At 33.5% G+C, this 13377-nt stretch overlaps 1 protein-coding gene across 1 annotated transcript; it reads right to left on the bottom strand.

Annotated features, from left to right (window-relative positions):
* Positions 1 to 1798: 1798 nt before the first annotated feature.
* Positions 1799 to 8340, bottom strand: LOC109154543 (polyadenylate-binding protein RBP47B'). Its single transcript, XM_019302315.1, has 8 exons — positions 8049 to 8340; positions 6956 to 7436; positions 4944 to 5014; positions 4738 to 4868; positions 4439 to 4535; positions 3698 to 3853; positions 2229 to 2329; positions 1799 to 2080 (listed from the first exon to the last, which is right to left on the bottom strand). The coding sequence occupies exons 1-8, from the start codon at positions 8190 to 8192 to the stop codon at positions 1990 to 1992; spliced, it is 1272 nt and encodes a 423-aa protein (XP_019157860.1). The 5' UTR covers positions 8193 to 8340; the 3' UTR covers positions 1799 to 1989.
* Between the last annotated feature and the right edge of the window lie 5037 nt (positions 8341 to 13377).

Here is a 13377-nt window from a genome sequence, read left to right as displayed (position 1 = left end):
ATTTCAAAGTTTATTAAATAAAACAGGACAAACCTATATATACTTAGTCTGGCCTTCAAACCTACAGACTTGGGCTATTCACACACACACATATATATACATATATATAGGGAAGAGATCGAAGAGTCTCCCAGGTGAAACATGGGGTAAGATCTGAGTCGTTAATCAAATATAGATCAACGACTCAAATCAATGAAATTTTTATATAAAAAAAATAATAATAATGCACTTCCTGGGAATACAAAAGCTAAGTGTTAAAAACGACACATCTTATGTGTTAAAATAGTGCACCTTCAGTGTTAAAAATGACGGACCTTAAGCTTAATTTGAAAATGCACACCTTAAACTTTAAATTTACGCACCTCAAGTTTTCGTGTAGAACTGACACATTAAGTGTTAAAATGTGTTAAGCTTCAAGTGTACAATCAAACTTGGTTATTTAACCAAACTAAACTAATCGAATTGAGTAAATACTAGTGGAGGTCCTCTAACTTTGGTGGCACTGCCACTTTTAGTCCTCAACTTTTAAATCAACCACTCTTAGTCCTCTTACTTTTTGTTTCTAGCCATCTATGGTCCTTCCGTTAAACTTGACCATCTAATGCCGTTTTCTCAAGGATAATTCAGTCCTTTCATAATTAATTTATTAATTATCATGTTTGTCGAGTCATACCGAGATATCCCGACATCGTTTTGGCACAACCTTCGTACCAGCTTTTGTACGCCATTTTGATTCACGAGTTGGTTTTATACACGTTCATAGCTGGAAAACCATTGTTTGACTATTCTGATGAGGAAATTAAACATAAAAATTAATAAATTAATTATGAAATGACTGAATTATCGTTTAGAAAACGGCATTAGATGGTCAAGTTTAACGAAAGGACCATAGATGGCTAGAAACAAAAAGTAAGAGGACTAAAAGTAGTTGATTTAAAAGTTGAGGACTAAAAGTGGCTGTGCCACCAAAGTCGGAGGACCTCCACCGGTATTTACTCAATCGAATTTATAGAATATTTTAACCATTAATCAAACCACAATTCATATTTTTCAATTTATTCAACAAAAACACTTTTAAGTAATCAATTAACCAAAATAATATGGCAAACACTTGTGTGCGACCTCCGAGAGACGGGTCGGATCAAGATAAAAATGTAATATTTATGCTGAAAAATGTAATACTAATCATGACTAAAGTGTACATTACTTATATAAAAAGTGTAATACTTTTGAAAAAAAATATACGGAGTAATACTTTTATATTTTGATTTAAAATTTTTATATTTTTCCTCATAAGTATTACATTTCCTCTTATTAGTAACAAACACTTGACAACATTTTAACTGTAATACTTTGGATGATCTAATGAAAATGTGGTTCAATGTTCTTGAGTTCAACTTGATCTTCTTCTTCCTTTTCTCTATGCATGGTTATAGTGTACGATTATGCAGGATTCATACGAAAATACATCCTACTTCACAACAAAATAAAAATTTAAAAACATACATACACACTACTACACTAGTATATTCAATTAACTGATCGATTAATTCAATTAATCAACTCTTTCGAACCAAATTAATGAATAACACCGTTCACCAAATCAGAACATTTTAGATAAAAACCAGTTAACTAAATTTGCTTTTGGTCTCCAAATCGATTTTGAATTTGCTAATAACTAAACAAAAACCATCTTGACAACTAAAAGCTTCTAGTCTATCTAGTCTACTGGCTTAATAAGAGATAAAGCAGTGATAACAGCTTCTAAAAGGTCTACCAAAGCAACAAGGGACAATAGTTACAGATGAAACTATGTACTATATATTTAGAACATAGCATTTCACTGGAGAATCATGGAAGTAGCATACATAGTAAACAAGGGTTTCTTATATAGTTATATCCTACAATAAGGGAAAATCTCAGCCGTTATAATGTCCAAATGTCGTCATTACAAAATTGAAACCATAGGATCTCTGTGAGGGATGAATTCTAAGCTTGCTCTGAAAGTGATGATGTCTTTTGCCATAGCGGCCGGCCTAAGACGGAACTTGCATGGACAGCGAGGTAAGAGGCATTTAACCTATGAACAGAAAATTGCCATTTCAATACATTTTTTTAAAGTCCTTCAGACAACTGGAGTCATAAATTTACACATTTTCATGAAATTTAGCAATAAATATAGCATGTGGTAAAACATAAATGTATTGGAATAGCGAAAGGAAGGTTACCTGTCAACATCAGGTGTAGCCAAAGGGTCCTGCCGTTCCTCCCTTTGGTCCACAGCCGGCACAGTAGCAGTCAAGGTTGCAATATCTTGAGCTCCTTCACCCTACATCAGAAGGATGATACATGATTTTAGGTAACTATCACCCATTGTTTCCTCTCTCTTTCCCCGTTGTTTGAATAGTAATTTTTTTTTTTTGTTGGGTATACCCAGGGTTTCCACTGTCGGACACAGTGACTAATCCCCTCGCTGAATTGTAGGCACCTCTTTTGGGTGGGACAGCTGGCCTGGAGATTTAAGGCTACTCCATTCCCAACGATTTGAATAGTAATATTAATCACCAACTTTCTTAAACTCAGCAATTAAAGATAAATAAACAACTCACGTTCCATGCTTCTACTGTGTGGTAAATTTAAATAGGAGGATTATGAGAAAATTGGCTTAAGGTGAGAGTTACCATCAAAATAAGCTCAACAGTTCACTTCTGAAAAAGGTTAAACCATATAAATTTTCCCCAATCATACAAGATAATGTTCCCCCAAAATGGTCGCAAGGTAGCAAGAAATTTTAAAACCCTTTTCTTAAATTAGCTTTACAAGCTATAAATGAGCAGCTTACATCATCCTGATTGCTGGATAATTCATAATTGTCAACTACTCAAATCTAGCCAGCAAATCTCTTGGCAGTCTCTCTCATGAAGTTTCTCACATGAGCTTGGGCCTATCTAGCCTTGAAATTAAAGGAATGATGATGACAGAGTTGTTGGCATTACTTTATTTTAATCTTTCCATTTTCAGTAAAAGGAATTAAATTAAGCAAGACAGCAAAGGAATCAGATCACCAGGAAATTCTATTCCCACTGGTGAGGTGAGGGGAAAGGCATGTGAAAAGTTCTTTTTCCTAGGGGCATAGGAAATGAAGACATGCAGTGTCGAACAGGATGCAAGAAGCGACATAGCACAAAGAATCTATTAGGGTTATGTTGAGGGACTGTTGAAGATGGTGACTGTTACCTAATAAAAGTTAGTTCAAGCTTTAAAAAGTGAACCATCAGAGATATGGAGATTGGAGAATGATAGACCAATTGAAATTAATGTGTAGAATGGGAGAGGCTTGAAATCAATTCCCCACATTTTCTGAGGGCATCCTTTGAAGAGAAGATCACAATCAAGTTTGCATTGAAACTTTTCTACTTGTACCATCTCAATAACTTCAGCACGATCAATTCTTAATCATAATCTCTTCCAGGATATCAGTAAAATCCAAATTCCACCCCACCGGAAAAAAAAAAATGTCTTGGAAGTTGGATCTGGTTTTCATTTTTGCCCATTTCTCAACAAGATGGGATATTGGGATTTATAATATAGTGTTATTCATAACTAAAAAAGTCGGCCAGCGAAACAATATAGTGATATACTATGAAGACAACTTAGCAAGAGTGTGAATATGACCCAAAAAGTGGTCAAATATTACCTGTTGAGGGTATTGAGCATAACCAGGATAAGCGCTATATGCATAAACTGAAGGATCTTGAGTGGCTCCATAAGCATATGCATCATATCCCTGTCCATAACCATAATATGCACTCCATTGGCTTGCATCAGCTGCCTGACCCCAGATACCAGCGTCCTAAATAGATGGTCAAATAGTCATAAAAGCTCTTGTTGGACTAATTAGTCTATTGAAAACTGAACACCCAAGAGAGATAATAATTTCTTTAAGCAAGGTGAATAAAAAGGAGTAATCCACTCTTTCTCTTTCATTTTTCTATTTATTCATTACAGACAATACATCAACAGGTAAAGATATGATGTGCATCAGCTAATGACATGAAGTTCCACTAGGTTATGCATTATCAATTCCTTTCATCTATAACCCGTTTGATTGTTGTTTTCCATCTTCTATAGGGTTATTGAGCTATATTCATTATATTTCAAATTCAATGCCCTATGTGATTTTGACTACCAAAGCCAAACAATGACTTAACAGGCTCAGCATACCACCAGGCTAAGCCCCAAACCCAACATTGTAAAAAAGTAGACATCAATTTGAAATGGCTATAGTAAAAAGAATAAATTCAATGAAACATGTTTCAATAGTCAAATCTAACTGATTCTAGTGGATAATTGTTGTATTGATGTCTGCCACGGTGTCACCAGCTAGTAACCACACGGTTAGCAAAAACACAATATGAAATTCCAGTAGACTAGTCACCTGTTTAACAGTTGGACTCCTACCCCAGTAAACACGAACTATTTGTTGACCAATCACAGTACCATTCATCCTCTGAATTGCTTCTTCAGCAGATGGCCTATATCCACAAGTTCCAAAGATAAAAACTAGATGATGTAAATAAATAAATAAATAAAAATAAATAATAGATAAGAAATCAAGTGACCCAAACAAAATACTGATTTCCAACAGCCTCAATGGCAATAGCTAGCCATGACTAAACAACAATACCACAAAAATAAACCCTCTAAATATATTTGGGATGCAAAAGTAAAACAGACCTTGCAGCAAACTGTATAAACGCGCATGCTTTGGCAGCAACAATCTTGACATAAATAATTTCCCCAAATTGCAAAAAGATTTGTCTCAGTTCCTCTTCTGTAACATTTGGATCCAGATTGCCAACAAAAACCTGCAATCCAGCAAGAGCATTAGATTAAAAATGGAAAATATGAAGCCACAAAGAAGCTCAAAGTTTGCAACTCACAGTAGTATTATTTACGTCAGTTTCGGGAATTGTTGGCATCACAGGAGGATAAACTGGAGGTGGATATAATGCTGCACAAAAAATAAACATATAAATATAAAAAACCATTACTGTATATCAATTTCAGATAGAACTTAAGGGCCCGATGTTTGGAGTTTTTCAGCTTCAAGAAGCAGAATTATGAACTTGGTTGTTTTTTGTTTAGGAGTTTTAACATGCATCAACAGGAATAGAATAATGGTAAACCCCAAGACACGATTCCCCTATATCACTTGTTTCAAGAGAAACCCTCCTCTGAGTTCTGATTCTATGCTCTCACTTCCTCATCCCTTATTATATCTCTACCAGCCTCAGCCCCCCAACCTACACCATTAATCTCTCCCTCCTACAGTCCCAAACCCCTTTCCCCTTTTCCTCTAAATTACATACTATCCTCCCCCTCCCACCAACATTTTTTCTTCTCTCACTCACTGCCTTCACAACCCAGACCCCCCTTCTTATGACCAAAACCCAAATGCCCCCCTTCTCCCCTTCCCCTCCAAACCAAACATCAATTTAACAATGATACCAATTTGCATTTTAACAATACCCAAACAAGAGAGTTGTTCCTAAAACCCAAACCCATTCCTCAATTTTTCATATCCTTTCAAATTCAGACTCCTAATTTTGAACTAGATGCCTCAAACACCAATACCAAAATAAAAAATAAAAATGATAAAACATAACACAAATGCAACTGTTGCAGGGGAGCAGAAACAAAATCAGTCATAATTTGCTGGTTTTCTTGTGCTTTATGACTCAGGTAAGCCATTTCACAAACTTATTCTTTAGCTGTCCAAAACGGTAAGCATCCCTTTACAGGGCAGGAGCATTATTAATATTCCAATAGACTATAGTCACTCTAATGACTATATTAAATTTTTTGGAAAAATAACCTTGCTTTCTGCATAGCAGGGAATTCATTCCCAATGGGACCATAGTAACCTATCAAATTGGGATCAATTCAAGGTTCCTTGGAGGGCTGCCACCTACAGTTCATAAATTTTCAATACTATTGTAACCCAAAATGGTTTTGGGTAACTTCCCTTATACTACTGCAACAGTCCATACTATTCATGGGCTTCAAAGTCTTAAATTGATGTCTTTTGTTTTTTTGTTTTCATCTTTAAATAAATAAAAATTAGTAAAAGTACTATTTAGAGAATAGCACCAAGCAGGCGAAGCAAACTTTACAAAAAAATTCTTCTATTGACCTTGAAGACTGTAATAGACTTGATGAATGGCAAGCAAAAACTGGTACTGACAATAGGAAACTAAGCAACATTACAAAAATAATAATAATAAATATAAAAAAAAAAAAACATGAGCAAATCAGCATTAAAATGAAACATTTACTTGTAACTCCCTAAGTGAGTGAAAAAATCATCAACTCATCTCTCAATTTTCACTGTTAAGGGGAAAGGGAAGCACAGTTTATTTACAGGCAGTCATCTCTCTTCTCACTAGTCCATATAACTGCATTCTTTTCCAGCTTGCAATGTTCTCACTAATAGCAAAGAGGAGAATTTCACTATTTCAAGAGTGCTGAGGTTTCAGCCATGTCAGCCAGGTTTGTATTTACCCGAAATTCATTACTTCAACCAATACTAAAATACAAGAAAAATGACTCTAGCTTCATATTGACATGATTCCAAGGAAAAAAAAAAAAAAAAACAAAACAAAACAAAACAAAACAAAAACAAAAACCCTAAAGATCCTTGATCCATAGATAAACATCAAGTAAACAGTAATCAAAATGGCAAGTGGGATTTTCTTGTCATCTTGTGAATAATCATTATTACCAAAGAAAAAGAAACAGCAGCAGAAAGTAGACTAAACAACAAAATGAATATAATAAGGACAATAAAAGACTAAGAAAAGTAAAAAAGATGAGCAGGGCATTACTAAGACTTTCATAGACTCAGGTAAACCATGATATACAATGTGGGAATACATGCATCTTTGAAGGTTACCTTTGGCTACTGCATAAGGCTGTTGAAGGCCGGTGGTTTTCTTGGGTGTTGCTGCACTTATACGCATTGGCCTAGTTGAGCAATAGGCACCATTCATTTCTGTCATGGCACGGTTTCTTTCTGTCTCATCAGCAAACTTAACAAAGCCATATCCCTTAGAGCGTCCAGTATTGGGATCAGTAACAACCTTGGCTCCTCTGACAGATGGATAATGAGTACGGAATGTCTCTTGCAATAAGTAATCCGTAACATCAGGAGCTAAATCCCCTACAAAGATAGAATGCTCTGGACCAGCATCACGTCGTTCTCCAATCCCAGATGATGCCCAATTTAACCTAAAAGTTAATTCTGTCCCAGGAATTTGTGTTCCATTATAAGACTGCAAAATATGCTCAGCTACTGCATGTGAAGTAAACTCCACAAACCCATATCCCTCAGGTTGGCCTGTGATTTTATTTCGAATCACTTTTATTGAAAGTACCTATATCAGCCACCATGATTATTAAGATATCAGCATGTCAATTTTTCACACAAGCATACAACTAAGATCAAAGGATCAAATGTCATAAATTAACTGGCATTTGGGATCAAATATTCATTATTATTGAATATAATATGATGCCAACAAAGTGAAGAACATAAAACACCACTGGCAAACCACAGAGTCATAATGTAAACCCTGGCAAGCCAATAAAACCATGAATTTATCCATTGCCAAAGCTAATTTTTAAAGCCCTTGGCGTAATTTCTAAGACAAACTTGGTACAGCATAGCACTGAAAAGAAAATTTAAGAAATAATAATGAAAAGGATTACGGAATTATGATTTATGGCTAAAATTCTGAAAATTAATAGTACCCGAAATTCACTTCTATGAATCTAAGAGATACACAATGAAAAGCTGGGCAGCCGCTTGCTAATTATACCACATTCCATTATGATTTAAGACCAAGAATTACCAATATAATGCTAAGAGAAGTACTAATTCTCTTAAACCTCATAACTAAAAGAATATAAATTAAAAACCACAAGAAACAATAAACATATACAAATACGAGTTATCATTTAAAGAAGAAAAAAAAAATGCATAAGACCTCGCCGCTGTGAGCGAACCAGCTCTGGAGATAAGGCTCTTCGGCCCAATAGGGCAAGTCCCCAATCCAAAGGGTTCGGACTTCCTCGAGGGTGGTTGGCTGGTGGTATGGCTGCGACGCCGCCATCGGCTGCGGCCCACTCATTCTTTCTTCTTTCTCCTTTTCTCAGTCCTGCTGCTACAAATTTTACTGCCGTGTTGCACAATCGGAGTAATGGAATTCTCTCTTCGACTCTTCGTTTTATGTTGTTTGTATTTCATGAAAATTTTACCATATCTTTTATTTTTATATCTTTTCTCCAATACTTGTAGTTTTCCCCAATACTAAGGAAAGAGAAGAGGTGAAAGGAGAGAAAAAAACAAAACAAAACAAAACAAAAAAAAAAAAAAAAACAAAATAAAACAAAACAAAAAAGAACTAATTTCACTTTTGGTCCCACAACTTTAGAAGTTTTATCATTTTTGGTACACAACTTTAAATTTTTTTAATTTTGGTGTCTAACTTTGCTATTTTTATCAGTTTTGGTCCTTTCGACCAAATTAGCTACGAAATATTGCCAGATTTTACATTTTAGGGGCAAAATTGTCATCCTAAGGAAAGATCTTCAATATCTAAACAAAAGAAAAATCATATTAAGAGAAATATAAGAGTTTGTCAATCGTCGATGCTATAAATCTCATAGATTTGTGTCTAGTTTCTGTCCGTCTTCCCAATTATTCTCATCGATCAAACACCTATAGATATGATTTTAGAGTGATTTTGTTTAGATATTGAAGATGTTTCCTTGGGATGATGATTTTACCCCTAAAAATATAAAATCCAGCAACATTTCATCGTCAATTTGGTTGAAAGGACCAAAATTGATAAAAATAACAAAGTTAGGCACCAAAATTGAAAACTTTTAAAGTTGTGCACCAAAAGTGATAGATCATCTAAAGTCGTGGGACCGAAAGTGAAATTAATTCAAACAAAAAATTAAAGATTTATGCACCCACGTGCAGCGAGAGTTACGCTTAGGGCTGTTAACGAACCGAACATAAACGAACGGAGATTGTTCGTGTTCGTTTGTTAAGGAATTTGGAGTGTTCGTGTTCGTTTGTTAAGGTTTTTGAAAATCATGTTCGTGTTCGTTTGTTAAGTGTTCGTTAGTGTTCGTTAACGTTCGCGAACGTGTTTGTTAATGTTCATGAACACGTTTGTAAACGTGTTCGTTAACGTTAATAAACAGGTTCACAAACATGTTCATTAACAAGCATGCTCACAAACATATTTATTTACGTGCATGAACACTTAATAAATAAACACATGCACATGTTCATGATCACAATTCGTTCGTGAACAATAAATAATTTACGTTCACGAACAATAATCAAACAAACAACACAACTACATAACTAATATAATATAATATAATATATATGTTTGTGAACATGTTCGCGAACATTATTAAACGAACATAAACGAGCTTGTTCACGAACATTAGTAAACGAACACAAACGAGTTTGTTCACGATCTCTTAGCAAACGAGCTTAGAATTGTTCAAGCTCTGTTCGTTTATTAACCGGGCTCTAAATTTTGTTTGTTAATGTTCGTTTACCTTAACAAACGAACATAAACGAACGCTTACGGAACACGAACACGAGTAGTTTGTCGAAAGCTCTGTTCGCTAACACCCTTAGTTACACTTCACACGAGGCAGACTGTCTTGGTTTTTTTTTTTTTTTTTTTTTTTTTAATGGAACTCACAAAACTGACAAAAACCTTAGTCTTTCGATAAAGATCAAGATTCATTTTTCTGATCTCCCTCTCTCCTCCTATTAGCTCCTCAAAAACCATTGGTGAATGATGATGATGCTCTAAACAAATATAAAGAGGGTAGATATTTCCATCATTAAACAAAGAGGTACAAACTAATACCGAATTGTTTGGTCAAAATTTGATTTGTTCGGGCCAATCTCAAGTTTCAAAATTTGTTCTTATGATTTGTTAATTTCAAAAATTTTACAATTTGAAATCACCTTAGATCATTTTAAATGTTAATCTAAACAACTAATTTTTTCAAATATCTTTTTACAACCATTGATATAATTCGTTGGTCAAATCTGCTAATATAATACGCTAACGGCTGATTGTCAAACAAAAACATTGTGAGGTAGTTCTCACTTCAATTTGTTGTGTGATTTAACTACTCTCTTTGTCAATAAATTCATCAAGTAGTTAATATGATTAACTTTATTAATTTTATTTTTTTATTTTTTTCATGGTATTAATAAAATACCTGAGCCCACGGCTCCTATGGAATATCAAAATACCATAACCTCCTTACGAATATATTAGTCTACAAATAGGAGGAAATTTTTGTGCCCTCCGGTTGGCAACGTCAATATGTCAAACCAAGTTTGCCACGCTCTTTCTTTCCAATACGGCTCTTGCAGGTTATCCCAGTCAGAACTTGATAGGAATATGATAGCCTCATCATTTTCTTCGCATTATGGGATTCTTCCTCATGACATAACTCTGCATTTTGCAACAAGTTCTACTATATGTACTCTCAAATTCTACTCTCTTGTTTATACTTCCTGACATGATAAACAATGATAGAATTTTTTCATCATGTGGATGGGTTTCAAGAAAAGTGTCTACATTAAAGATTTGTGAGAGGAAGTAGAAGTTGAGAGTAAGAAGTGTGAGTCCATGTAATATTTTCCTTTTGTAACACACTGGCCCAGTCAAAATTTTCTGGGGAATCACTCGACCGGGAAAAGGAGATCGATGTGCATGGGTTCCAAGAAAAGTGTCTACATAAAGGATTTGTGAGAGAAAGTAGAAGTTGAGCGTAAGAAGTGAGAGTCCATGTAATATTTTCCTTTTGCAACACACTGGCTTAGTCAAAATTTTCCCGGGAATCACTCGAGTGGGAAAATGAGTTAATTTGGGAGAAGTTACCATCATAATTGAAAATTGAAAATTATAGAAGTTAAATAATAAATAAGGAAAATATATATAAATAACAAATAAGGGAATTGCTAAATTAGGAATATGGAATAAATATTTATTAAAACTCTCAAAATGAAATACAAGAGTAGGAATATATATATATATATATATATATATATATATATATATATATAGAAAAACGCTCATATGTGGTCATGTCATTAGGTATGGTCGTGTGGTCGTATCTGGGTCGTTGAATCAGTTTAATCTAAAGGCAGTGGTAATTCTGAGAATTTTCGCGCGTTTTAGTAAGTGGGGGTGTTATGGTAATTACAGTGACCATTTATAGCGGGCGGGTTCCAGAATACACCAACAGTGTTGACAACATACACCAATAGTGTAATAAAACACACCACAGTGAAACACACCAATGTTGTATTCCCGTGTTATGGTAATTACAATGGCCATTTATAGCGGTCGGGTTCCAGAATACACCAACAGTGTTGACAACATGCACCAATAGTGTAATAAAACACACAACAATGTGATTTTTCCTATTCCGGTGTTTTATGACAAGTTTACCCTTACAGTTCTCTGGGTAGGAGAATGTGCGCGAAAATACTGGAAAAAATCTTGATTAATATGAATCATTAGATCTATCTAATCTAATGGTCTATAATTGACCATATGACCACACCTAACAACATGGCCACATGTGAGCGCTCCTCTATATATATATATATATATATATATACTATATATACTATATATATATATATATATATATATATATATATGTATGTATGTATGTATATATATATCTACTATATATCTAGTATCTACTATACAAATAAGAGCCCAAGAGAGTTAGGCCTATAATTGGTAGAAAAAATGGCGGTCACAGATTTTAATCAAATGAATGGCTCAGATTGATTAAAAGATTGATCAGATTTAAATTTTACACTAAATTTCCTAAAATACCCACACACCGTTACTAATTCCGTTAAAATTTTAAGAATTGCCGTTAGTTCACCGTTAACTTACTCATTGATTTCAACAAAAAAAAAAAAAAAAAAAAAAAAAAAAAAAAAGGTCTTAGGTTCGAACCCCATCCCAATCAAAGTTGGCATAATTAGTACTCTATTTTACTCTTATTAAATTATATAAATAATAATTTAGTAGTTACAACAAAAAATAATACATATGCATTTCTTTAATTTAAAATTATGTGTCCACAATGCCTTTATTCAAAAAAAAAAATTATTCATTATCAATAAATTAAATAAGAGAAATAATTTTATTAGTTATATTGTCTTTATTTTTCTTCAATATAAAAATTCTTTATATTCAAATTTATTAATTGATTATATTCGCTACATTGTCCTTACAATGTCTTTATTCAGTGAAAAAAATTATTAATTATCAATAAATTAATTAAAAGAAATATTTTCATTAGTTAAATTGTCTTTATTTTTCTCAAATGTAAAAATTTTTACATTCAAATTCATCAATTGATTATATTCACTACATTATCTATTATGTTTTTTGTGCACTATTTTTCTAATTAAATATCAAAGTTATAATACAAAATAATGCAATATATTTATTTACCAAGTATTTTATTAATACCATGAAAACATTAAAAAAAATATATAATTAATAAAGCCAACCATATTAACTACTTTGAGAGATTTTGTTACAAAGAGAGTATTCAAATCACACAACAAATTGAAGTGAGAACTACCTCGCAATGTCCTTGTTTGACAATCAGCAATTAGCGGATTATACTAGCGAATTTGACCAGCGAATTTATTTAATTATTAACATTGGGTAGAAAAAATGACCGCCAAATTATTAAATCAAATGAATAGTTCATATTGTTCAGGTTATAATTTTTTTCTTTTAAGATTTTCTAATTTATCCTTAATTATATGATTATCCATTTAACTTTTCCGTTAATTCCCCGTTAGTCTAATTCTAATATTAAAGTCTAATATAGAATTATAACTACACCATTAATCTAATTCTAATATTAAAGTATTAATAAAACTTAACCACAAATCCTAATGTCGGAATCTCCTCAAACAATATTAGTATATATTTAATATTTTATGCCCTAATTTTTATGTGTTCTCCCTTATGTCCCGTATTTGGTTTCAACTATACCTATACAATTATTTTATTGACAATTATAATCAATCTTGATTATATTATCTTGCATTTGTAAACTGAGAATTACCTATTTATCCCGCACGGGCTTAGCTCAATGGTTTAGTGGGTAGTATTTGGGAGAAGAGACCAACGTTTGAACCTCGGCGGCGGCAGTGCGAGAATTATGTCCAAAGTGGGCAGATTCCTTGTGCGTATCAGCATTTGGCCCTGTCTACTGAAC

Source organism: Ipomoea nil, unplaced genomic scaffold (genome assembly GCF_001879475.1).
Source record: "Ipomoea nil cultivar Tokyo-kokei standard unplaced genomic scaffold, Asagao_1.1 scaffold2647, whole genome shotgun sequence".
NCBI classification, from domain to species: domain Eukaryota; kingdom Viridiplantae; phylum Streptophyta; class Magnoliopsida; order Solanales; family Convolvulaceae; genus Ipomoea; species Ipomoea nil.
This window is presented reverse-complemented; position numbering and strand designations above follow the sequence as displayed.